This window comes from Pelodiscus sinensis, chromosome 32 (genome assembly GCF_052426305.1).
Source record: "Pelodiscus sinensis isolate ZL-2025 chromosome 32, ASM5242630v1, whole genome shotgun sequence".
Taxonomy (NCBI): Eukaryota; Metazoa; Chordata; order Testudines; family Trionychidae; genus Pelodiscus; species Pelodiscus sinensis.
In genome coordinates this window covers 14,170,332-14,193,460 of record NC_143083.1, presented here as the reverse complement: position 1 = coordinate 14,193,460, position 23,129 = coordinate 14,170,332, and the positions used below count along the sequence as shown (strand labels likewise).

Below are 23,129 nucleotides of genomic sequence, written 5' to 3'. Positions count from 1 at the left end.
AATCTTGAATTTAATTATGACTAGAGTGTAAATGACTTGTCACCCTCCTTCAAGCTTTTACTTTTAGTTTACTTTAGTTTGATTATGAAAACTTTCCATTCGATTTTGAAACAGCAGGTACTTCAGTGAACTTGCACCACCACAGGTCTCTGTCCTCTACCAAGTAAGCAAATTGGTGAAAGACTTTCTAGTGATCCAGGGTAATCTATTGACATTGTTTTGGTTTTATGGTACTGTTTAAAAAGTAACTGAGTCTGCAGAATCTCATTTCTAGGGTCATTCATGCAGTTTTTCTTATGCTTTTCTTGACATTTTGCCAGCTTCAGTATTAAATTGATATAGAATGAAGATTTCCAGATATGACCTCATTAAATTCCCATTTATTTCTGTTTTTATTTCCAGATTTTTTTTCTGGAATAGGTAGATTACTAACTGCTAAAAGATTAGTCTATATATTAAGTTCAGTTTAAAATATTGTGGAGTAGTATACATTTTAAATGACTGATCGTATCAGTGTAATAGTCACAATGTCAAAAGCAATGAGATTCTCTATAGCTGTTGGTTGGTCACCCTAACTGTGAAATGGTTTTGTCACCATTTTCACCTATATATCACTTTTCTTTTTTAAGTTCCTTCAGTAGCCCAAAGCATCTGTCTAGCCATCTTTCCCAAGTGGTATTGTGTTTTTCAATGAAAGTTTATTCAAATATTTTTTTAAAAAGATATCAACATCAATGGCTCATAGATGTTTCTTTAGTTTGAAAAACTGCAACAGACTGAGTTACAAATACAAATGGGGAGTGGAATCTATAGTTGTGGAGCATAATTTCTAAAGACTCTTCTCGCAGACTTATGACTTTCCAATTCTGACCTGGATGGCTTGGGAGATAAAGGGTTAAGTTCCATAAGATATAGGAGGCCACAACCTTTGAGTGTAAGTGCCATAAAAGTAAGTAGAAGCACGTTATAGTTCTACAGAATTTGGGGAACCAAGGTAGCAGTCTTAAAACAAGAATTGTATGTGTAGTCATTTAAATACCTAGATTCTGCCTTCTGGGAAAGACAATCAGGGGCACAGAGAATTGTAGGTATCACAGCCTGAAAAACTAAAAGCTAAGATTAAACAAAAAGGCTGGCTCTGATTTTTAAGAGACCCATGGGAATTGTTACTGAACAATTTGACAAGAAGAGCTCAAACCAAAGCTATATTGAACGGACCAGCAGAACAGATGCCATAGTAATATTATGGCTTACTCCCATGCTGCCAAAGGCCTAACCACTCTAAATGACACTAAACCTGAATTAGCAGAGTTTGATGATATACCTTCAAGTGACTGCATCTTTTGTGGTGATCTCCAAAACATGACTGCAGTCTTTCACCAAAGTTGAAGAACAAGACAAATGTGTATCAGACTAATAGATCAATTCAGTTTAACTGGAAAATGGCCATATGAACCGCCTTTACAATTGCTGTTAAAATAAATGGCACCTTTGGGGTTAGTCTGTGCATATCACCTTAATTATGCAGTGAGTTTTATTCTGAAAAATCTGGGGGGCAGTGATTATTTTCAAAGTTAATCACCCCTGAAGCAATACAAATTAACTCTATTTAATAGATGCATATGTTCTGTATGGGGATGTTAAAATGCACGTAACATCTTAGTCTTTAAGGTGCTGCTAGACTGTGTTTAAGTTTTTTCTAGCACTTTATGGTACTTTGGAGACTCTACATCTCAGCGTATTTCAAAATAAATTGGAGATACAGGCAGTCCCCGGGTTACGTACAAGATAGGGACTGTAGGTTTGTTCTTAAGTTGAATCTGTATGTAAGTCGGAACTGGCGTCCAGATTCAGCCACTGCTGAAACTGACCGCCAGTTCTGACTTACATACAAAATCAACTTAAGAACCCCAAGCGTCCCCAAGTCAGCTGCTGCTGAAACTGATCAGCAGCTGATTTCAGGAAGCCCGGGGCAGAGCAACTCTGCCTCGGGCTTCCTGTAGTCAGCGCTGGTCAGTTTCAGCAGCGGCTAAATCAGGACGCCTGGGGCAGAGCAGCTGGGGTGCTGCTGGGTTGCTCCAGTAGTGCCGAGAAGCAGGCTTTTCCGACATAAGTCGGATCCGCGTAAGTCGGGGACTGCCTGTATTAGTTTCAGCGCCTATAAGCTTACATTGAAACTTGCACTGAAAATTGGATTTGTTTAGTACTTTGTAGAATTTAGTCTCGATACAAATTTCTCAATAACTCTTGAGAGGCCAAGTGGCTTTTCCATGGAACACATTTGCCAATATTATCCAAGGAAATATTTTTAGATACTAGTTTTTAGAACTTTTATCCTGTTTACCTGATTTCTTTGAATTCCTCCAACTAAACCATCCCAGTCCTCAAACTTTAGGCTTTCCCTCTGTAAGTTGTATGTGATAACACCTGGGACATAACACCAGTTCTGTGATTTTGGCATTATAATCACTTTCTTATTTAAAACACTCCTGTAGGTTAATCGCTAGCATTACCTACTGGCATAACTTTGCCTGAACATCACAAAAATGTCTTCTCAAGGACATGATACCTCCACAGATATGCATAAGCATGTGTGGAACTGCAAGATGATGCTATACAAAATCTATATTAGTCAGTAAACATAGTTTGGGTTAAGGCTACCTTGTTCAGGATGAGGGTGGAAATGTGTACGATGTGGAAGAAAGGTAGTTCTGAAAAGGGGCATTGAATGACTTAATTGTTTCCTTATTTGTACAGTCTGGTTCAGGGGTGGGCAATATTTTTTGATGGGGTGCCACTCCAAGAATGTGGTAAGTGGTCATGGGCTGCACTTTTCTATTAATGGTGGAGATGCAGGGTCTGGGATGGAAGTTGAGTGCAGAAAGGAGCTTGGGGTAAGGGATTGGGGACAGGAGAGATTCTGGGGTCTGGGAGGGAGTTTGGGTAAGGGAGAGGGATGTGACCTGGAGCAGTAGATTGAGGTGCAGGTTCTGAAAGGAGGGTTTGGGTAAGGGAGTAGATTGTGACCGGAGGTGGGGTGCAGGGTCTGGGAGACAATTGTGACTATTTGCAGAAGTCACGGGGATGCAGAATTATTAGATTGTGAGCTGGGACAGAGGTTCAGGAGAGGGTGTGGGTTGTGAGCTGGGGCAGAGTGTTGAAGTGTGGGAGGGAATGGGGTCCCAGGTTCAGGGTCTGGCTGAGAGGTACTTACTCTCTGTCACTCCCAGCCTGCGGTCTTCAGGCCGGCTCCCTGCCAGCCACAGTCCCACACACTGCTTAAATTGGCCAGCTGCTGGGGCCAGCATGTTCATCTCTGTGGGGCATGTGCCATAGGGATGGGGGGTTTCCATGCACTGCCCCACCCCAATTCATGCTGCACAGAGACTCACAAGCTGTCTCCAACAGCTGGCCGATATGAGCGGCATCTGGGGTTGTTTCAGACTGGGACCACAGGGCATTGGCAGGCCAGAGGATTGTGGCAGGCCAGATGTGGCCCCCGGACTGTATTTTTTTTTTTTTCTGCCTCTGGTCCCGTTGGTGGCATATACAATCAAGCAACCTTGACTCTACTTTGTCAGTGATTTTTTTGGGGGTATAGTTTGTTGCAGTCCTAAGTAAGGAAAAGTGTGGTTATAGTTTAGCTGCTAGGAACAAACAAACTCAATTTAGAATTTTTATAAATGGGACATGTTGGTTTTCACTGGAGTATATTTGCATTGTTCTATGGCAGATCAGTATTGATGAATACATGGGGCATTTAATTGTGCTTTGAGTTGAGTGCTGGAAACCAGCCTGTTCTACTCTGCTTGTAATACTCTCCTGGTAACATAGTTAGTAGAATTTCCCTTCTCTTTTCCAGGTCACTGAAGTTGTAATGATCTATGATGCAGAGAAACAGAGGCCTCGAGGTAAAGGCTGATCTAGTTTGTCCTTGAAATTTCTTCATCCTCTCCTGTAGTCAGATGGCAAACTATTTCACGCCATGAAAAAAGTAGTTGGTGGTTTGTTTGTTTTTTTATACATTTGCCTCAGGAAAAGATTTCACTGGACAAATATCACATAAGCGTAGACGTTTCATACACAGCTTCATTTAGTGTCTTTGAAGTCAGGTGTTACATGTTCATTTTTTGCTGATTCTTTTTATTTGAATATGAACAGTATTGAACATCTGAGTTGAACGTGTGGTTTGATTGAAATTTTTTCAATAGTATTTTAATTTGCCTCAGATTTTTCCCTTGTTTAACGTAAAGGTATGTTAAAGTCTACAGGTGCGTTGTATTCATTTTTGTTATTTGCGGTTCAAATTATCTCTAAACATGGTATTGGAATCAGATCCATCCATTTGTACTTTTGTTTTGATTAAGTGTCTTCACTTGAAATTCAAGAAAAAAGTTTTCTTAAATTACATAAAATTACCTTTAAGAAGTTGTTTGTGTTTGAATGGGGACATATAGTTCCTGCATATTTTTTGTATCTTAAAAAGAAGGCAGTTAATATTTGATAGGCTATATGAGGAAGTCTGTAACCTTTGGTCAAAATATGGAGTAATTTTCATGTCATCCACCTTTCATTGCATTGATCATCTATTTGTTTACTCTTATAGAGGCAATTGTAAAAGTACATGACTTTAAGCACACTGATCACCTTGTAGCATGTGAGACATGCTAGAGAATAGTTTGCCATCTGAACTTTCATTTCTCCTCTGACTCCATTATTAAGAAATATATTCACTTCATATTTATTAAGCTAAGTCAAGTCTTAGTTTTATTTTTAATTTAGACATACATCCTTAGTGGCATATTTAAGTGTTTCATAGTAAGTACAGTGTTAAGTAAGTTCTTTTTTTCTTTTTCTCTCTGTGAATTGTTTAACTGTGATTAACGATATCTCTTTAGATTTCTTCTCTCTAGGTGATAAATTATCACAGAGGTACAGGCCAGTTCCACAGTCAGAGGAGGGGCGGGCTTTGTCTTTATTGGAGTGTAAACGAAGTTTCAATATATTTGTTTTGTTTTTGTCCTGATAATACAGTTTCGCAACTGATCAATTCTCCTTACTTAGAAAACAAATGTATCCAGTTAATAAATGCTGTAGAGCAGCTTATTTTAAATAGCAGAAGCAGTGGAGACCAAGATAAACACCCGATTAAAACTTTCCTGGAGTTTTGAAACCAAAATGTAAAGAAATTATTGCATCATCTGTATCTTTGAAATATTTATCCCCGTCTTACAAACAGAGCATAAAAGGACTAAAATATCATGCACGGCTGGTTTGGATTGATGGCTCTGCTGCTAAAGCTGCACTAAAAAATTAATAGGCTCCCAATCCACTCTGTTACAAGGTAAAGCAAAACTTTAAGGCATCATTCTCTGGGATGAAACCCTGAAAATCCCTCCATTTGAGGGGAGTAATTGTACCCCACAATTCTTTTTGATTTCTCTAACTTAATGACTGAAATCCCTTAGTCCTGTCACTGTCATTGGCTTGCTTTGGTGTTTTTGTTCTCCATTTCTACATCCTCTTCATAACATGGTAACTGCGCAGAGTTTCCAAACATGGCCTCATTAATTCCTCGGAATGCTAGGAAAATTTCCTCAGAGTTTGTATTCAGTCCTGTTTGTACATCCAAGAAAAATTTTCTCCTGCTTGGTATTTTGTTATGTAAAATGCTGTTGTGCTTATACTCTTGTTCTTTTGATTTATCTTCTATTTCTGTGCATTAAATTGCAGGAGCTCACCTATCTGCTCATATTCTTTTCTATCTACGTTATTCTGAATTTTGCCTTGTCTCACATTTTGTACAAATTCCTCAGTACATGCCATTTTACCAAGTCATTGAGGGAGATTAACATTGGCCCTGTTACTCTCCCCTATGGCAATCTGCTACTGTCTCCTTGATGTCCAACTGCTTACTACATGAACACTGAGGGCCAGATCTCCAGCTGATTTAAATCATAGTAGCTATATTGCCTTCTGAGATTCTGGCCCTGGGCTTTCACTAGGGATGCAAGTGCACTTGACAACTCTCTCTCCCTCCTTCTCCCCTGCTGCCTCTATATAAGAGGCAGCAAGGGGGGAGGAGGAGGAGGAGGAGGAGTAAGCAGGAGCTGGTGCTCAGGGGAGCCAGCTTAAAAGCCGATTTTCCCCCAGTACCATTTCTGTGGGGTGAGGTACTGGGAGGCAGAGCCATAACGGTCCCCGAGCCAGCGTAAGCCGGGACTCATGCCAGCTCCAAGAACTACCCCTGCTTTGGCTCTGCAATTTAAATGTGGTAGGAGCCGGGCTGCCTGCAGAGCCTCAGCAGGGGTAGCTCCAGGATCTGGTGCAAGCCAAGGCAGAGCGTTTCCCCTTATTGACCAATTGTACATGATTAGCCAATTACCCGCTTGGTAACATCCTTGGTCTTCACTCCTCAGGTCTGGTCCTTCACTTCACACACACAATCCGATCCTTTCCACATCCCATAACTACTCCTGGCATGGCTTTTTGTGTAGTGCTTTGTCCAGAGCCTTTTGTAAATTTCAAGTAAAATAAAAACACAGCCAACATTACTTCCTAAAAGAAATAATCTTCTTGGTTTGTCATGACTTTCTGTTTTCATGCTGTTTCATTAACTAAACAAACAACTTTTCAGTAGCTCACAGGTTCTTACTGAAACATATTGTGTTAGTCTATGTCTAGTCCAGCAGTAAAATCCTGCCTTCAGAAAAGTTAGAGCAAGTCTTCCAATAGCTATATGTATTGTTTTTTACCCTTTTAAAATGTTGACAGTTCCCCTCTGCTCCTGGAATTCTGTTATCTGTAATATTCTCATTTCTTAAATACCCTTTTTATGGTATGGTGTTTGGGTCTTTAAAAAATTATCCTTGTTTCCTAGAGACTTTTCATGGCATCTGCCTGTTGCCTTTGCTCAGTTTTCTGCAAACAAACTTTAATGGACCATCTCAGTAGTTGGATGGGAATCCTGTGGTTTTTTTCCTCATCTTTTGAAATGGAAAGCTGTAATATTAAACCAGTTTTATAGTAACACAGATTTGAATGTGTCCCCTCTCGACTCTAGTGCTGCTGAGAATTCCAGTTAACTTCAGACAAATATATTGATGAAATGCTGCTTTCAGTTTTGAGGCTGCTTTCATCATAGACCAACAAAACTTCGTTTATACTACCACTTTCTTGTGTGTGGGAAATGCTAAAAGTTTTTTTCCTTTTTTATTTTAATTTTATTTTAGTAATGTCTTTTGCTCTTGTTGCTGACAGCAGAACTTGACCTGCTGGAATCTATTTTGGCCTGTATCTTTGTGTATTTATATATAAACTTCTCTACAATAGGCCTCTTTGGGCTTACCCAATCCAGTTGGATAAGCTTAGAGAGACACTAACTGTTATAGATACTGTATTTCTGTTTAACGCTTTAGAGCAATATATGGCTGCTGTCAGCACTAGCTGCAAAGCAAAATGCAAACCAAGGGGGAAATCTTGGGTTTCAGAAAAGCAGAAATGCATCCATATTCCATATGCTTTTGATGCCGCACCTTGTTTTTTTTTCTTTCTAATTTTACCGCTGTACCCCTTAGCTAATTTAAAGAATGGCAAAACTGTTATATACTGCATGTGTTCTTACCTTTCCTGGGATTTGGTTATTCCACCAGCAGTGAGTGGTTGATGGCATGACTCAGCCTTAATGCTCTGTGAAATTAACCACTACTTTGCCACTTTCTAGGCAGTGTCAGCAGCTACAGCCTAAGCGCAGTGGTTCTCAAACTGTGACTGCAGAGAGCTCCTAGATCACATGATGCAGGTGCAGTCTCCTTTCCAGCTGCTTCTATGGGCATTGGAACCTAGCTACCTATAAAAGCAACTGGATGCTAGGAGAACCAAGTGGAGTTGCTCCATTAGGAGTTGCTGCTATAGATAAGAGGAAATGAGTCACCCTCAGGAACCAAGAGTACCAATGGTAGGGATGTGCAGGGAAAAGGGCTACTGGGGAGCTTATACTGAGCTTGAAAAAGAGGGGAACTAAGCACCAAGGGGAAGAGCTAGCAACAGAAAGATTAGGCAGAAGTGAAATGACGTGCAGGTGACGTAAGTATTTTTTAAGGCAAAATGTGTTATTTTAAACAGCTATATATGTTTAGTTTGTGTAGGCAACTGCTATATTTGGCACAGGAGAGTTATGATTGGAAGGGGTGATGTCCATTAAGTGCTCTTGCTATTAAGATGTACAAAGTTTGAGAATCTCTGACCTAGGCTATTAGTTTCTGAAGCTTATCATTCATCCATGGAGTGGTAAAAATTCTCATGCTTTATCAGCTACATTTCAAAAATTATTTCCTTTAAATTTGTACTGTTTCCCAAGAAAGAAAATAACACCACACCCATCCACCCACACAAACACAATAATTGGAGGGGGATTATTTTGCAGAGTTGGTAACTGTGATAAGTGTAGGTTTTATATAGGTTCTTAATCCTAGGAATATTTTGGATCGAGGATAAGAGCAAAGCTGCCTTATTTTAACCTGCTGTTCCACAAACATTGTTTTTAGACGATGTGGTACAGTAACTTTTAGGATTGTGCTAGTGTTTCTCTCCACCCTTTTAGTGGATGGATTAGATACAAGAAACTAAACAATGATTTAATTGTTTTGGTTTGTAATGTTGCATGTATGAAACAAAGTTGAGGCATTAATTGCCTGATAACTTATAATATAAAAAGTACACACTTCAGTTTACTCAGAAGACTGACTTTTTTTGAGAACTTCGTAACACATGTCTTGGTTATCTGAAGCCCCTGCTTGAACCCTTGGTCCGCCCCTAATACTGTTCATCATCCTGTTTTGTGTCACAACACCCTGCTACCTTGATTCACTCTTCGTCGTTGGCTAGGTTTTGGATTTATTACTTTCGAGGACGAACAATCAGTGGACCAGGCTGTCAACATGCATTTTCACGACATCATGGGCAAAAAAGTGTGTAGTTGTAGTTTTATTTTACCTTAAGACAAAACCAAGTCTTGGGCAATTGGCAATTTCACTGGTGAAATAGAATCAGTAATTTTGATTTAAGCAGGAGAGATCCTGAAAGGTTGAAGGAAAATACAAATTCAGGGCTTTGTCCATGATGATGGGGAAAGTCCCTTGAGTTTGCATAAGCTAATGGATATGAGGGAAACCTCTCCTAAACTTGCCTACCCTATGGGAAGTAAACAGACCTTGAAGGCCTGGGGGTTTGTGTAAGTTATTTAAACATTTCAGATGAGCCTTTGACCATTCAGCTGCTCCATTTGAACAGAATTTATATCTGAATTAACTGACTATATGAATAGACCTGATTTATGCACTGCTAGATGACTGTTCAAGGTTTTCCTTTTTCAGCAGCAGGTATATGAGAGAGTTGTAATTCTCATATGTTTGTAAATCGAGATCCCAGTGAAATCTCTGAGCTGGCTAAGGCTCGGTTTAACATACCTCTCCTTCAGATGTAAATTTAATATTCAAATTTTGAGGTACTTTGAGGGAATCTGCCTTTATAATCCTAAACTTTAAACAACAAAAAAAGGACCATAAAACATCGTGAAGGATTGGTTTTTTAAAAATTGGGTCACTTACTGTGAAACTTTGATACAAACCCACATATTCTATATAGTATTTAACCACAAGGCAGTTAAGTGACCTCTGGTTGTTTCATCTTCATACTGTGTTGTCAGCACAAGGAGGTTTGATAGGTGAGGGATTCTGTCTTTCTACTTCTTTTGATTGTATTAATCAACTGTGAACATTAAAATTCACCCATGGAAAATGTAAAAGTAAAATGAAGTAGTTCCTGAGAGAAATTCCTAAATCTTAGTTTATATTATGAACATCACAGCTTCTAAAGAGGAAGTTGAAAATGAAGCAGAGGAAAATCTGGTAAAATTGAATATATTGCAGCTTTATATGGTGCTTTAAAAAGTCATTGTTTTTAACTATTTAAAGAGTTAATGTCCTATTATTTCTATACACTGCAACCACAGGTACATTAAGCAAAAGAATGGTTTATCAATTAATACAAATGATTAGTCTACATGAATACACTTTTGACTTGGAAGGGGGATCATGTATAACTTTCTTACTGTGAATGGTTGAGTAATCTCATTTGAATCAATGCAGCTACTCACATGAATAAAGTTATGTGTCCATGCAGAATCAGAGGATTGATTATTTGTGGTACCCTTTGTGCATCCATTGCCTTTTCACTGAAATTCCTTTAAACTTTGGAAGAACTACATACCGTATTTTCCGGCGTATAAGACTTTTTATACTAAAAAATATCCCCCAAAAATCGGGGGTCGTCTTATACACCGGGTATAAACATACTGTAGCTTCGGCTACATACAGAACGTCCCTGTGCTGATACTGTATGTACCGCACTGAGCCAATCCCGGCAAGTGGTGTATTCTATTAATGCATACAAAGCCTGCTCGGATTGGCAAAGGTTGTAATAGTACGCCTCTCTGACTCAGCCAATCCGAGCAGGCTTTGTATGCATTAATAGAATACACCGCTTGCCGGGATTGGCTCAGCGCGGTACATACAGTATCAGCACAGGGACATTCTGTATGTAGCCGAAGCTACAGTATTTTGAAGGATTTTAAGTACCGGTAAGTCAAACCCATTTTAATTAAAATTATTTAAATCAAATCTGATGTTATTAAATGGTGTTGCCTCGGAAGGGGGTGTAGTCTTATACGGCGAATATAGGCCAAAACCTATGTTTTAACTAGAAAATTAGGGGGTCGTCTTATACGCCCAGTCGCCTTATACGCCGGAAAATATGGTAAATTCAATCACAGATTTCAAGGTGAAGAGCCAAGGAATGCCACAGTTATTTTTGTATGGTACTGCAAGTCTGTGGAGAGCCCCCTGTAAGTCTAAAGTGTCACCATCTTTTACGTGAACAATCCTTGAAGTTTTTCAATCAGTTGCTACTCATTCCTAGTGCCACATTAGGCCTCTGTTATATTGTGGTTCCTGAACAGGCTCAGTATCAGAGATTAAATGATTTTCTGGGTCTAAAATGTGCACAAATATATGCAATATTCTCCCTGGTTGTATGAAAGAAACCTAGGCAATTCTGCCTCTTGTGAATGTTTATAGCTTTGGCCATAAGCAGGTCTGGAATTCTCATCGTGATCGTAAAGTTGGTTTGCAGTAGGTTGTCCCAATCTCCAGTTTAGGAGTCTCTCACTTCCAAATACCAGTTTGCAGGTTAGTGAAATTCTGCCATTTAGATAAATGTAACATTGGCTCCACCCTGTCATTGATTATTAATAAATGCTTCAAGATTTCAAAATACTCCTTTTTATAATTAAAAATGCATTGCTGACGTGAATCTGCATCTGTGTGCTGTTACTAAAAGTAAAAATTTAAAATCACAATCAGGACTTTGCTTTTGTAAGCAACAACTGAATTCCCCTCAGGAAAATGAGTTCAGACTCATTAATTTGAGTTCTTTGAGAAATTCCCTTGGTTCCTCTGTAGCAGGGCCTTCAGCTGACAGAGGTTTGGTTACTCTCATGTATAATGTCCTTGGGGCATCTTCAGAAGAAGGGAAGGAGGGAGGCCTTTGTCCTTGTGCTGTGCCAATTTCCTGTTTGTTCTCTAACATGAATGGTTTGAAGACAGATCAGGAAGAATTCTGAATACTTTATTTTCTATACTACTCAGGCCCATTAGTGACTGAGATTTATTTTCTTTGTACTCTGGCACCCATTAACATTAATCATAAAATAAAAAAGACTTTTTAATTCAGCATACATGCATGCTGAGTCTCTCTTAATCAGAAACTGGCTTTTTAAAAAAATTTTGGGAGAGGTTTATGTTGAATGTGGAGCTTATTAAGTAGGTCAGAGGCATTTGGGGCCCTAAGACATTTAATCTTTAAATGAAATAAGTTAAGCACTAAGTCTTATTAACACTTTTTAAAACAGGAAGGTTTTTGTCACTGACTTAACACAGTATGAAGATTTGCTTCTTATTGACTCAATTGTCCATTTTTATTACTTGCATGTTTGTTTACTTTTTTGTTAGATGTAATGTAAGATTCTCTTATCACATCCATTCCCTCTGACATTGTTTGAGTTATGAGATTCTTTAAGCGTTAGCCTGGGGAAGGTAAGTCTTTATCTTCCATTAGACTTTTAAATAAAACCTAAGTAAAAAACCCAAACAAACAAATGTGTGTTTCTCAGGTATGAACAGAGCTGAAATTGCAGGTACATGGGGTGGGTTTAAACTTGTAACTTCCAAATGAACCCCAATCATTCTTGAATGTTAAAGCATTAGTATCCTTTTTCAGAGCAGACTCTTTGCTTGTGGAAAGATCTTTACTAAAAATGTTTTTCTTTTTAAATGTCACAGTGAACATTCAAAAATATTCTAAAGGCTGTTAAGTTTGGGCCTATAAATTTTTAGCGAAGAGCCATTCATTGTAAGAGGGTACTGCTGCTTTAAGATAAGCAAGCAAATCACTAATTAATATAATGCAACAGAAATGGTTTGTAGGACATGTTTTGCTTTAAAATATGTTGATATAGGACTTGCATCTATTGTACCTGAGAAACATTTTTTAAATTACTGGCCTAATTAGTTTTATAATTAAGTATTTAGACATAAGTCATAAGTGCTAAGTGTAGTCTTAAGTGTAATTAAGGGTGTGTGTGAAGGGAAGGGGGGTGTACTAACCTACATCGTCTCCTGAATGGCTATTCTGTTTGTTTAGGTGGAGGTAAAACGTGCAGAACCTCGTGATAGTAAAAGCCAAACTCCAGGGCCACCAGGTGCCAGCCAGTGGGGAAGCCGGATCATGCCAAGTGCTGCCAATGGCTGGGCAGGTCAGCCCCCTCCTACCTGGCAACAAGGATATAGCCCTCAAGGTAAATTTTCTTTTGGGGCCTTCAGAGCACCAGAGTCCCAGGTGTGGTTCCTGCTTTCCTTAAAACTAAAACCAAAGTGTCTGCCACTACCCATGGTTTTGTTATAGACCACATACAACTTGCATTATTCTTTCAGAAGGTAGCATCTCACTAGTGACACAGCCATTTCCAAGTTGAGTGACGCCATCTATGCAGCGACATAAGACAGTCCAGAGTACTCTACATCTGTTTCCCTCATTGTTTGGTTTTAGTGGCATGCTGCAGAAATCAGTGGGTCTTGCTAGCACAAATTCTGTTTCTTCAACATCCCCCGGTCTGTTTAAGTGGGGGTTTTGCTGTCATTGGTTCTTGTGTGGGGAGCGGAAATACCAAATCAGCATGTTTTGTATCATGGGGAGACTGTCATGATGCCACAACTGTGGGAATGTGGGTGGCATGGGACCCTGATTAAATATACTTATGGAACATAGATTTTCAAAGATGAGATGTCTGAAATGAGTTTCAAGAGAAATTACAGATGAAATATGAAATGAAAACAAGCGGTCTTGTGTCTTTTTAGTATTTCATTACTTAGTGTAGCTTGGAAAAGTAACAAGCAGCTCTGTGGTTAGTTGCCAGTGGTGATGCAGGGGAGCACTTCATGCATGTACTTTTCTTGATTGAGCCCTTTGTTTTAGTTTTGAATGCCATTAAAAACCCCAAGATTTTGGAACACAAACATGTTGAATTCATCGAAAGAATGTTTCGTTAACCTGAAGAAATTAGATGGCATGATTGAGTGCCATCTAACAGAATATACAGCCTGCCTTTCTCAGATCTGAGAAGTGACTACCATTGGGAAAGGGAGTGGTGTCACCTCGTCCATTATGCCCCCCAGAGGAGGGCTTACTGTTTCCCCATGGTGCTTATTAACTTGAAAGCTGCAGCTGTGACTTTGATGGTCTGCATGGATTTGCTACTCTGCAAACCTCAGATTGAGAAACTAGATCACTTTCATCTTGGTTATTTGCAGGGAAAGGTATCATTATACTAGTTTGTGGGAGGGATTAAATGCAAAACTGAAAGTAGAAAGTTGAATGTATTTGACACTGAAGTAAATATAAAATGAGGTTGCACTTCAAATAGTTGAATGGTACACCTTATTAGCTTTATATTTGAAACACCTCATATCTATGCCTTCGCCTTTGCAATCCTTAGTCGTCTTAAACAATGTTGTGAAATGTCTTTTAATGCTTGAATGTGCTCTGAATGTTGAGTGTAATTTGGGTTTTGAGACTCCTGAGCACTTCTTGCATTAGCTCTTTAATTGATGTAAACACTGAGTTTTCAGAGTTGCATTATATGCTGTTTTTAATAGATCAGTTCCGGTACGCAAGTGGATAAACTATCCTTCTGTTTCATTGTTTTAGGAATGTGGCTACCAACTGGACAGGCAATTGGTAAGTAGCTTACAAAAGTTTGATTGTTTAGTGTATTGTAAGGCCAACTGTTAGAGCAGATGCAAATTGATTTTCAGTGAGAATATATGGCGGATGTAAATTTCTCAAGTGTAGTACTTCTAATCTGGTTTTAAAACTTGACCTCTGAGTTTGTAGTGGAAAAAACAAGGGGCTGACAGTTCTGTTTAGTGTTGGGAGTTAGAATACACCTCCTTGCTGATAATGGCCAATACTGGCCATCAAGAAATTAAATACAAAGAGAACTGTAGAGTTATTTACAGTCAGTTCTCTGAGCATATCCCAAAATCTGCATCCAGAGACAGGATAAGGGTTTTTCGGAGTTTGTTTCCAAAACACTAACAACTCTTTGTACGGTTTGCACTAAGTTTGACTTGTTTTTGCTATGTTTAGTTGAAGTGCCACTTGTTCTCACAACTCTGTATTGGATTTTGTAGGTGGGTATGGACCACCTCCTCCAGGAAGAGGAGCACCACCTCCGCCACCACCTTTTACCTCATACATAGTTTCTACACCTCCAGGAGGATTCCCACCTCCACAAGGGTTCCCACAGGGCTATGGGACCCCTCCACCATTTAGTAAGTGTCCTCCGTGAGTCTCGAACCAGTGATGTGCTGTTGAATGTAAGATTGGGTTTTACTCACTTCTGTTCTGCCTTTGAATTCACAGAAAGGCATAAAACACTGGAATCTTTCACATTTGTTCCACCTGTGGATCCACTCAGATATTTCTGTACTGTAAACAGAAATCAGATTTTAGTTTTTTTAATCCATCAATTCTGACCATACAAGTGATATTCAGAAATACTATAACCTCTCCATTTGTCCGTGTTTTATTTTACTTTTGACCTATCCTTTTAAGAAGTGAGATTCAAACTAGTCTTCAACATGCAGTATTACTAGAGAGACAGGCTCCCTTGAAAATGTTAGCCTATCCTAAACTCTCTTGGAATGTAAATGGGATTTGGATGCCTAACTTTATGCTCCTTTGAAATTTCTGTGCACAATTGGGTTAAAACTGGAAGAAAGGTTCCATTAATTATCCAGAGTTTCTTGACCAGCATTATACACCTGTTCTAATTCTTGTGCTTTGAGGAAGCAGCCTGCCCAAGATTTTTCAGCCTGAAGCTTTTGACAACGTTATTTGGATGGATGAAAGGCATTTGGGGGGATCACTCGCCATGCCTTTCCCTGCTCCCACAATGTGCCTTTTGGTATCTGAGGCATCTCTTAAATGTCTTTAGTTGTGAATAAGATAACTGTAAAAATGATTAAATCAGTCCCTTTAGGTCAGCTGCAGGCAACAAATAATCTCTTCTATAGACACATTATAAAGGGTTTAACAACAAAATGTTAAATTACTTTGAAGCCAGATGAAAAGTCAAAGTGCTTTTGGTCTCTTGTCACAGACTCTATGCTCTGTCTCTTATTTATCAGGTTTTGGATATGGTGCTCCACCTCCTCCACCTGACCAGTTTGCCCCTCCTGGAGTACCCCCTCCACCTGCTACTCCTGGGGCAACACCACTAGCTTTCCCGCCACCACCACCACCATCTCAGGCAACTCAGGACATGAGCAAACCCCCAACTGCTCAGCCAGAATTCCCTTATAGCCAGTTTGGTAAGTAACAGTGTATAAAATACACTCAGAGTGGCAACCTTTCCTCTCAGCCCACAGGTTCTTCTTTCCTTTTATTCATAATGATTTAGTGAAAAATCAGAGTTTCCAGAAGCAGTGCATTAATGCTGACAGCATTTGTACTAATGGTGGGAGTGCCAAAGGGTCCCCAAAACATAATCTGATATCACAATATTGTTTCTTTCCCACCCTGCCTTAAGTATTGCCCATTATCTGGCTCTCTAGAGATTTTTGCAGTGGTGGGATAGATCGCCACTTGCATTCCCCCAAATGCTCAGATTTAAACCCTTTTTTGTTCAGCTCACATAAGAACGGCCATACTGGGTCAGACCAAAAGATCCATCTAGCCCAGTATCCTGTCTGCTGACAGTGGCTAATGCCAGATGATCCAAAGGGAGAGAACCAAAAAGGTAATCATCACATGATCCCTCTCCTGTCACCCATTTACAGACAAACAGATGCTAGGGACACCATTCCTACTCAGCCTGGCTAATAGCAATTTCACACTGCAAGGTATGCTCAGTAGTTCTTCCTTTTCTGTTGAACTGTCTTTGGTTAACAGGGTATCAGTCAAAGGGAATTTTGGCAACCTTGCCTCAAGGAAGATGCACTAGAATTGACACACAGCACTATGAAAAGTGCACTGAAAATGGTTGAGTGATGAGATTTGCATAAGAGGGTGGAGCTCAGAATGGAGAATAGTGGTACTTAGAAGTAGTAACTAATTACTTTAGCATAACAAGGGAATTGACTGAGCCAAAATAAAGAGTATGGCAAAATCTGACCTGCATGCTCATTTTGTACCTGTTCCATAAGACTTGTTGAAACTAACTCAGCTAATTTAAAACAAAAACAGATACTTAGTCTCTGGAGCTCACTGCTGCATGATAAAGAACAATTACTAGGTAAGCTATAGCAAGATGAAAATATAAGTCAAATTCTTGTGCTACTGGTAAAGATGACTAATTGTGGAGCTAAGGAAGGAGTTCTTTCACTTTATCTTTGCACCCAAGCTTTCCATGAGAGCATTGACCAGTTAACTGGGTGGGTGGCTGTGCCTTCTTTGACTATTGGCCATTGTTAACTCCTGAAGGCAGCATACTACACAAGATGAGCCTAAGACTCAAGAATGGTCCCTGCATTTTACCCGCTTTCCCCCTGTGTTTATGCATGCTCTTCCAGTTCTGTGTAAAATACCTGTGGAAGCTGCTAATGTGAAATGTCCATTTCTTAAAGTTCTTTGAACAGATATTTTTTGGACTACAGAAAATCCAAAGTATAAGATTTCCTAATAGGAGGAGATCAGACTTTCATTTGTTCTTGACATGCATAAGGTGAGGATGTTAGAGTTATAGTGGGTTTGGTTAGATATGTTCTTAAGCTTGTGTCCTAGATACAATAGCTGGGATTGAAAATTGCCCCAATTTGACTTTGGTGGAAGGTTTTTTTGTCCTCCCAGAAACATGCCTCTCTTGTGCATGAGGGGAAACATTTAGTGAACAGAATAAAAACTGATGCACGAAAATTTCTTTCTGTCTTGGTAGCTTTAATACCAATAATTAAAATGGATCAAAACAGCGAAGGCATAATTTGATTATATATGAACTTTCCATACCTGGAACTTGACCCTAAAGTTCCTATTGCAAGATTTCTATGTAGAAACATTCAGTTATCATTTTAAAAATCATCACTCAGTTTGGCTGACTAATTTTCAAAACAATTCGGTGAGGGGTAGTTGGGTTGTCTGATGTAAGGAGTATGTAGTACCAGCTGCATCTTTGTATACATCTTGGGAACCATTCCCGCCCCTCCTCTGCCCCCCAGGAATATCTGAAATGCTGGTGGTTTCGTCCTTACAGGTTAATAGATTTTTTTTTTAGAGGAGAAAGGAGGTCAGATAATGTTAAATGCATTAGTAGGTTAGTCTCTTCCACCCCCAGAATTCATGCCAGAAAACAAACTACTTTACAATACTGCACTCACAATGTATGTACGCAGGGATGGAAATATTCAAGTCTGAGGGGTAGCTGTGTTAGTCTGTGTCTGCAAAAATGGGTCCTGTGGCACCTTAGAGACTAACAAATTTATTTTTATATATAAGTATTCAACTTAGTGTATTACCACCCAAGTCAATAACCTCTTCCACGTGTTTATAAAGCTATATTTAAGATCTTTTTAACCTCTTAAGTTCTTTGGAACTTCGTATGTCAATAATACAGCTAGCAGCATTGGTATACAAAAGGCAGTTAACAAGTTTTTTGTATTTTCACTTAAATGCATAGAGTTTATAGACTTTAAAAAGCCATCTAAGTATTTAATCTTTTTGGCATTTGCAGATTCATCTTAGCATCCCAGCATCATAAATGCTGCTATGTTTACAGCTGGGATAAATGTAAACACTTTAGTAAATTAAACTAACAAGGGTGTGTCTCCCTCACCCCCCAAAAATTATATCTCTGTACAGGGCTGCCTTGGGGTTAGTCACCCTGGTCTCCTCATTTCTTACTAGGGCTGGGTACCTATTCTCAAGACCCTTCAGGCTACGCGCCAATACTTTGTTTACACTCTTATGGTCAGGCTGAGCAGTGATATATCCTAGGTAGGTGGAGCCTATTTACAACCAATGCTCTTACTTTATCTGCATTTGGGAAATTAACTTTTGTTTCTTTCGTGGTCTCTTTTCTTTAAGGGTGGGTGAGATAAGTATTGTGTCTTGGAAATGTTTGCTTTTTACAGTCCAAGGATAATCTAGTTTAAATATCTATTAGTTGGCCTAAGAGAAAATGTGGTGTTAGAATATGACTGTGCTGCTGTTCCCTCCCAAATGTGTTCTAGCTGCAAGACTTAGTTTGTCTTGTGTAAGCAAATTTTATTTAGCTACCCTAAGCTACAGAGGCAATATCCCCTGCTACTGTTGACACAACTGACTTCGAAACCAGGTCACTCTAAAGCTGTGTCATTATGGGCAGTGACAGTGCAGACCAATAGCTGGGATAGTTTAATGGAGGAAAGTACACTAAAGCCCCCTCTCCCCTCCCTCTCCCCCCCCCCCCCCAAAAAAAAAAGGTTGGCTGTTGGTTTGATTGCTGGATTCCTTTATGACCAAGCCACAGTGCTGGTGAGGGTAGTGTGGTTTTTACTCAAGACCCCACCCTTGATCTTTGTGTCAAAAATGGCTGAGTTAGTGTCTTGAGAAATCTTCAAACAGGGAAGCCCATGAAAAAGGCATTTTTTGGGTTCATTAGTGGTAGTTAGGTCCTGTGAGACTGGCAGAGCTTGAAATTGAAATACTGAAGGGATACCAAGAGATTGTTGCTTTGGATTAGCAGAGTTAACACTGCTTTAACTCTGTGCAGAAAAAGTGTTTGAGATCTGCTGAATAATTACTGGATTCTTATCAGAGCTGTCTTGCATAGTGGAATTTCATGCTGATGCCTTTAATGATTGACAGTTGTATTTTAATCACCAGAAAGATAGTTAAGAAATCTAACGTATTTAATAAGGTACTATTTATTCACATCCATTTGCTTCCAGGAATTTAGGGATTTTTTTTTCTCCAAATTGAAAGGGTCTCTGTCTCCTCTGTCATCCTGCTTACTCTAAAACTGTTACACCAAAATCTCTGACCTCAGCCCCAGGATAGAATGTACAGCCTCTTTGACAAGGCAGTGGGAAGCTGTACTAGAAGGTAGAAGTCTCCTGGTTCTGTAGTTTCCTTTAGGTCTCTTTAGGGAAAGGAGACTAGTTGTTACCCTGTCCAAAAGATACTTACAGAATAAATAAGCATCAAGTTAACAGAGGGGAGGCTCACTTTTAGATCTAAAACTAGTAAGCCTAGTAAAAGAATTTAGACTGATGCAGTGGATTGAATAGCAAGGGTACAGGAGGGATGGCTATTCCCATATAACATCCAATTGGTTGCATCCTGTTTTTGCTACATTAGGATGGGCTGCATGCTTAAGTGGTGTGGGAAGCTGATGATAAAATAGCTTTTGCTGTTCTTTTGAGCCTCCTTTGAGAAGAAACTTGCCACACAATTTGCTTATATCATCTGGCTCTGGGCAGTGAGTTAACACCAGAGAAGCGTGTTGGATTTTTATGCCAATTAGCTGAAGTTCCCTTCTAACCACATGACGGATGCAGTGGTGGCAATAACAAGCTTTCTAAATCTGGTCTGTGGGTTGATGGGAGTCCAGTCACCAAGTCCTTTGAAAGGGACACTGCCAACTTGATTTTTAACTGGCTAATTTCAGAAAATACCAGTTTCTCATGTATCTGTGGTCTGACAACTCCTTTTTTAAATTTCCTATAGTTACCTTAGCAGGGGGTCTTTTCAGCAAAGGAAAATTTGGCCATACATGGAAAATTGAAATTGTATTTTTTTTTCAGTTTTTTGTGCAGTCAGTCTTTTACTGACTCTTCAGTTAAAAATGTCAGCTATAGTAACTAGTAGCTATTAATCTTCTCTACTTCTGCTGAAACTGACAGAATACTAGTTTTGCAATACCAACACTTATCTGTTATGGACTAACAGATCCCTCCAACCCGCTTTACAGAAGCCTCTGAACAGCAATAGCAAAACATTTTGGCCACCACCAGCATGGGTAAGATTGGATCTAAAATGAAAAGCGCCATCTCCAGTTATGCATTTAGTCCCTTCTCCTCTGTGCCTTTTATCGTTACTTGTATTTTCTACATGTAAATCTAAATAACTTGATCATATGTAAAGGCGACTACTATATCTGGGTATTAAACCAACACACCATTGTGTGTTCACAAGGCTGTGCATTGGTGTGTGGCATCAGTTTTGAATTGATGCTGTGCTTCTACCTTTGAGCATGTGGATTGTAATAGAAGCTTATTGCAGCTTTTGCTCTTTTCCCAGGTTATGGACAAGATTTGAGTGGTTTTGGACAAGGTTTCTCCGACCCCAGCCAGCAGCCCCCCTCCTATGGAGGCCCCTCAGTGCCACCATCAAGTGGCCCACCTGCAGGAGGAAGCGGTTTTGGACGAGGACAGAACCATAATGTGCAAGGATTTCACCCCTACAGACGCTAGCACGTGCTGGCTATCAGGGAATCCTGTCCACAGTGGGATATCTGGTAGCAGCTGAACCTGGGAATCCTAGACTTCTGAACTTGTGACAATCACATACTTGATGGAGGAAAAAGCTAACAACATTGGGGGAGGGAAATTGGGAGGGGGTATGGCTTTTGAAGGCAAAGCTGTGGGTGTTTGGACTGCAGGTTTTAAATATATTCCTTTCTCTGACCCATCAGCACAAATAAAGAAAATGTCACTGGTTCAAACTACAGGGTTTTAAAAATGTCTTCAGCTTTAATTCAAAACTTCAGGTTTCTTTTTTTGAAATTATTTTTCCTGAGCCTTTGTTTTACCGTATATTGTAAACTTTTATGTTTAAAGAAAAATATATACATTTACAGATTGTGAAATTTTTAAGAGAAATTTTCTACTATGTATGCTGGCTTATTTTTTAATTTAAAACAGGGTTTCCGTTAGCACTATTGGAAGTGATGGTCAGTTCAACCCCTTTACTTCTAACATAGTAGTGGGGCAGTTGGTCCAGAAACTCTGGGAGTTAAAAGAAGAAATCTACTGAGTGTATTTTGCTTTTGTTACCTGACCGTATAGAATGGGTAACAAGGCAGGTGCAGACTTGTTGATGCACAGAGTCACTTATGAAGTACAGCATTTAGATCTGTGCTTCGAGCTCTTTAAATCCTCTGTGGGTTTCATTCGGGGTTAACGGAGGCCTTGTTAAGATGTAGATTTCCCTCAGGCAAAAAAGGTTTAGGTGCATTTTGCACTAACCAGTGATTACCCCTGGTTTGAATAAAGAGAAGTACATTTGGATTAGAAATTCAAGCCTGTCTTCATTTTTTTGTTACACATTTTTCCACATGAATTTGGGTTCTCACGAAAGTTGCTAGATTGGCATCCCTGGAAAAGAAGTCCCTGTGAGTAGATCAGTAGTGCACACTAACCCACTTCCCTCTCTCCTCTCCCTCCCGCCTCAACCAGGACTGCCTAAAAGTGAAAGCATAAAGCACTTCTTGTCATGCCGGTTCAGCCCTTAACACAAGTGGTATGATTGCGTTGATGTAGGATCTGGACTGAGACCATTACATTAATTTCATAGGCTTCTGAAGAATCTCAGTAGCTTTAGTTCTGTAACAGCCTGAGTTGGCTTTGAACTGGTAATCTACAGGTGAAAGACTCAATATAAGATTACAAGTCTCTGAAAACCTCTTCAGTGTCTTACATGTACATGACTCTAAGCAGGAATTGATGCATTACAGAACATTAGTATGCTAAATCGGTGCTATGCTTTAGCCTGGCATTAAGGGTGAGTTCAATTTCAAGATTATCAGGCTGCAAAAGTAATCTTAAATCCTAATGTAGCATGTAAATATGCAAGCTCTTACTTTCAGAGATGAGGTCAGAGTACATAAAGGAGTAAGTGAAGATTATATCCACCTCCTATATTGTCTCCTGGGCTGTCTTTTAATTTCTCATGTGCCCTCATACAAGTCCCTGGTAGTGTTGCTTCTTCATCTTAAGGATCTGCTCTGTGAAAAATCCTCTGCTTCATAATTCCTCTGGAATCAGCTTCACGCTGGTTTGAGCAGGGAGAGCAATTTGCAACCGATTTGGATTTAATCCACTATGTGAGCTCTAGCAGCTTTATCTGAGAGAGTGCTTCAGGGGCAGGTCGTAGGAAGCTAATGAACTGAGGTATCACCCTCGCAGTGCTGGGCTCATATGTGGTTCAGTGTGCAAACTGCATTTAGTGTGAACTTGTAGGTTTGTATGACGCTTCACCCCACCTGCAAGATACTGCCACAAATCTTCTCCTCCACCAGCCACTCTCACTGCGCTCAGATCCTCTCCAAACCCTTTCACCAGCTTCCCTAAACCTCTGTTGAATTTAAGCTTTTTTTTACCTTCAATGCCCCACATCACTTGCCTTCCTCCTACTTGGCCAGTAATGACACCCCTCCACCTTGCCTTTTTTTCTTCAGTAAAGCCTCCTATTTGCAAGAGCTCCTTCCAACCTAATTTTACATGGCCTCCGTGAAGTCCTGCCTACAAACCTTAGTG

The 23,129-nt window shown here is 39.7% G+C and overlaps 1 protein-coding gene across 9 annotated transcripts in view; it reads left to right on the top strand.

Annotated features, from left to right (window-relative positions):
- The window catches only part of DAZAP1 (DAZ associated protein 1), a 38,052-nt gene extending 16,164 nt beyond the window's left edge, over positions 1–21,888 (top strand). For 2 of the 9 annotated variants that reach the window (XM_075902689.2, XM_075902688.2), the window contains exons 6-13: positions 3,863–3,911; positions 8,887–8,969; positions 12,760–12,913; positions 14,323–14,352; positions 14,808–14,948; positions 15,807–15,989; positions 16,458–16,520; positions 20,893–21,888. In XM_075902689.2, coding sequence (XP_075758804.1) covers positions 3,863–3,911; positions 8,887–8,969; positions 12,760–12,913; positions 14,323–14,352; positions 14,808–14,948; positions 15,807–15,989; positions 16,458–16,520; positions 20,893–21,065 — 876 coding nt within the window. In that variant the 3' untranslated portion in view covers positions 21,066–21,888. Of the gene's footprint in view, positions 1–3,862; positions 3,912–8,886; positions 8,970–12,759; positions 12,914–14,322; positions 14,353–14,807; positions 14,949–15,806; positions 15,990–16,457; positions 16,521–16,863; positions 16,887–18,516; positions 18,607–20,892 lie in introns of those variants that run through there. The other 7 variants (XM_075902691.2, XM_075902690.2, XM_075902692.2 and 4 more) reach the window with 6 other exon arrangements.
- The last annotated feature ends 1,241 nt before the right edge of the window (positions 21,889–23,129 follow it).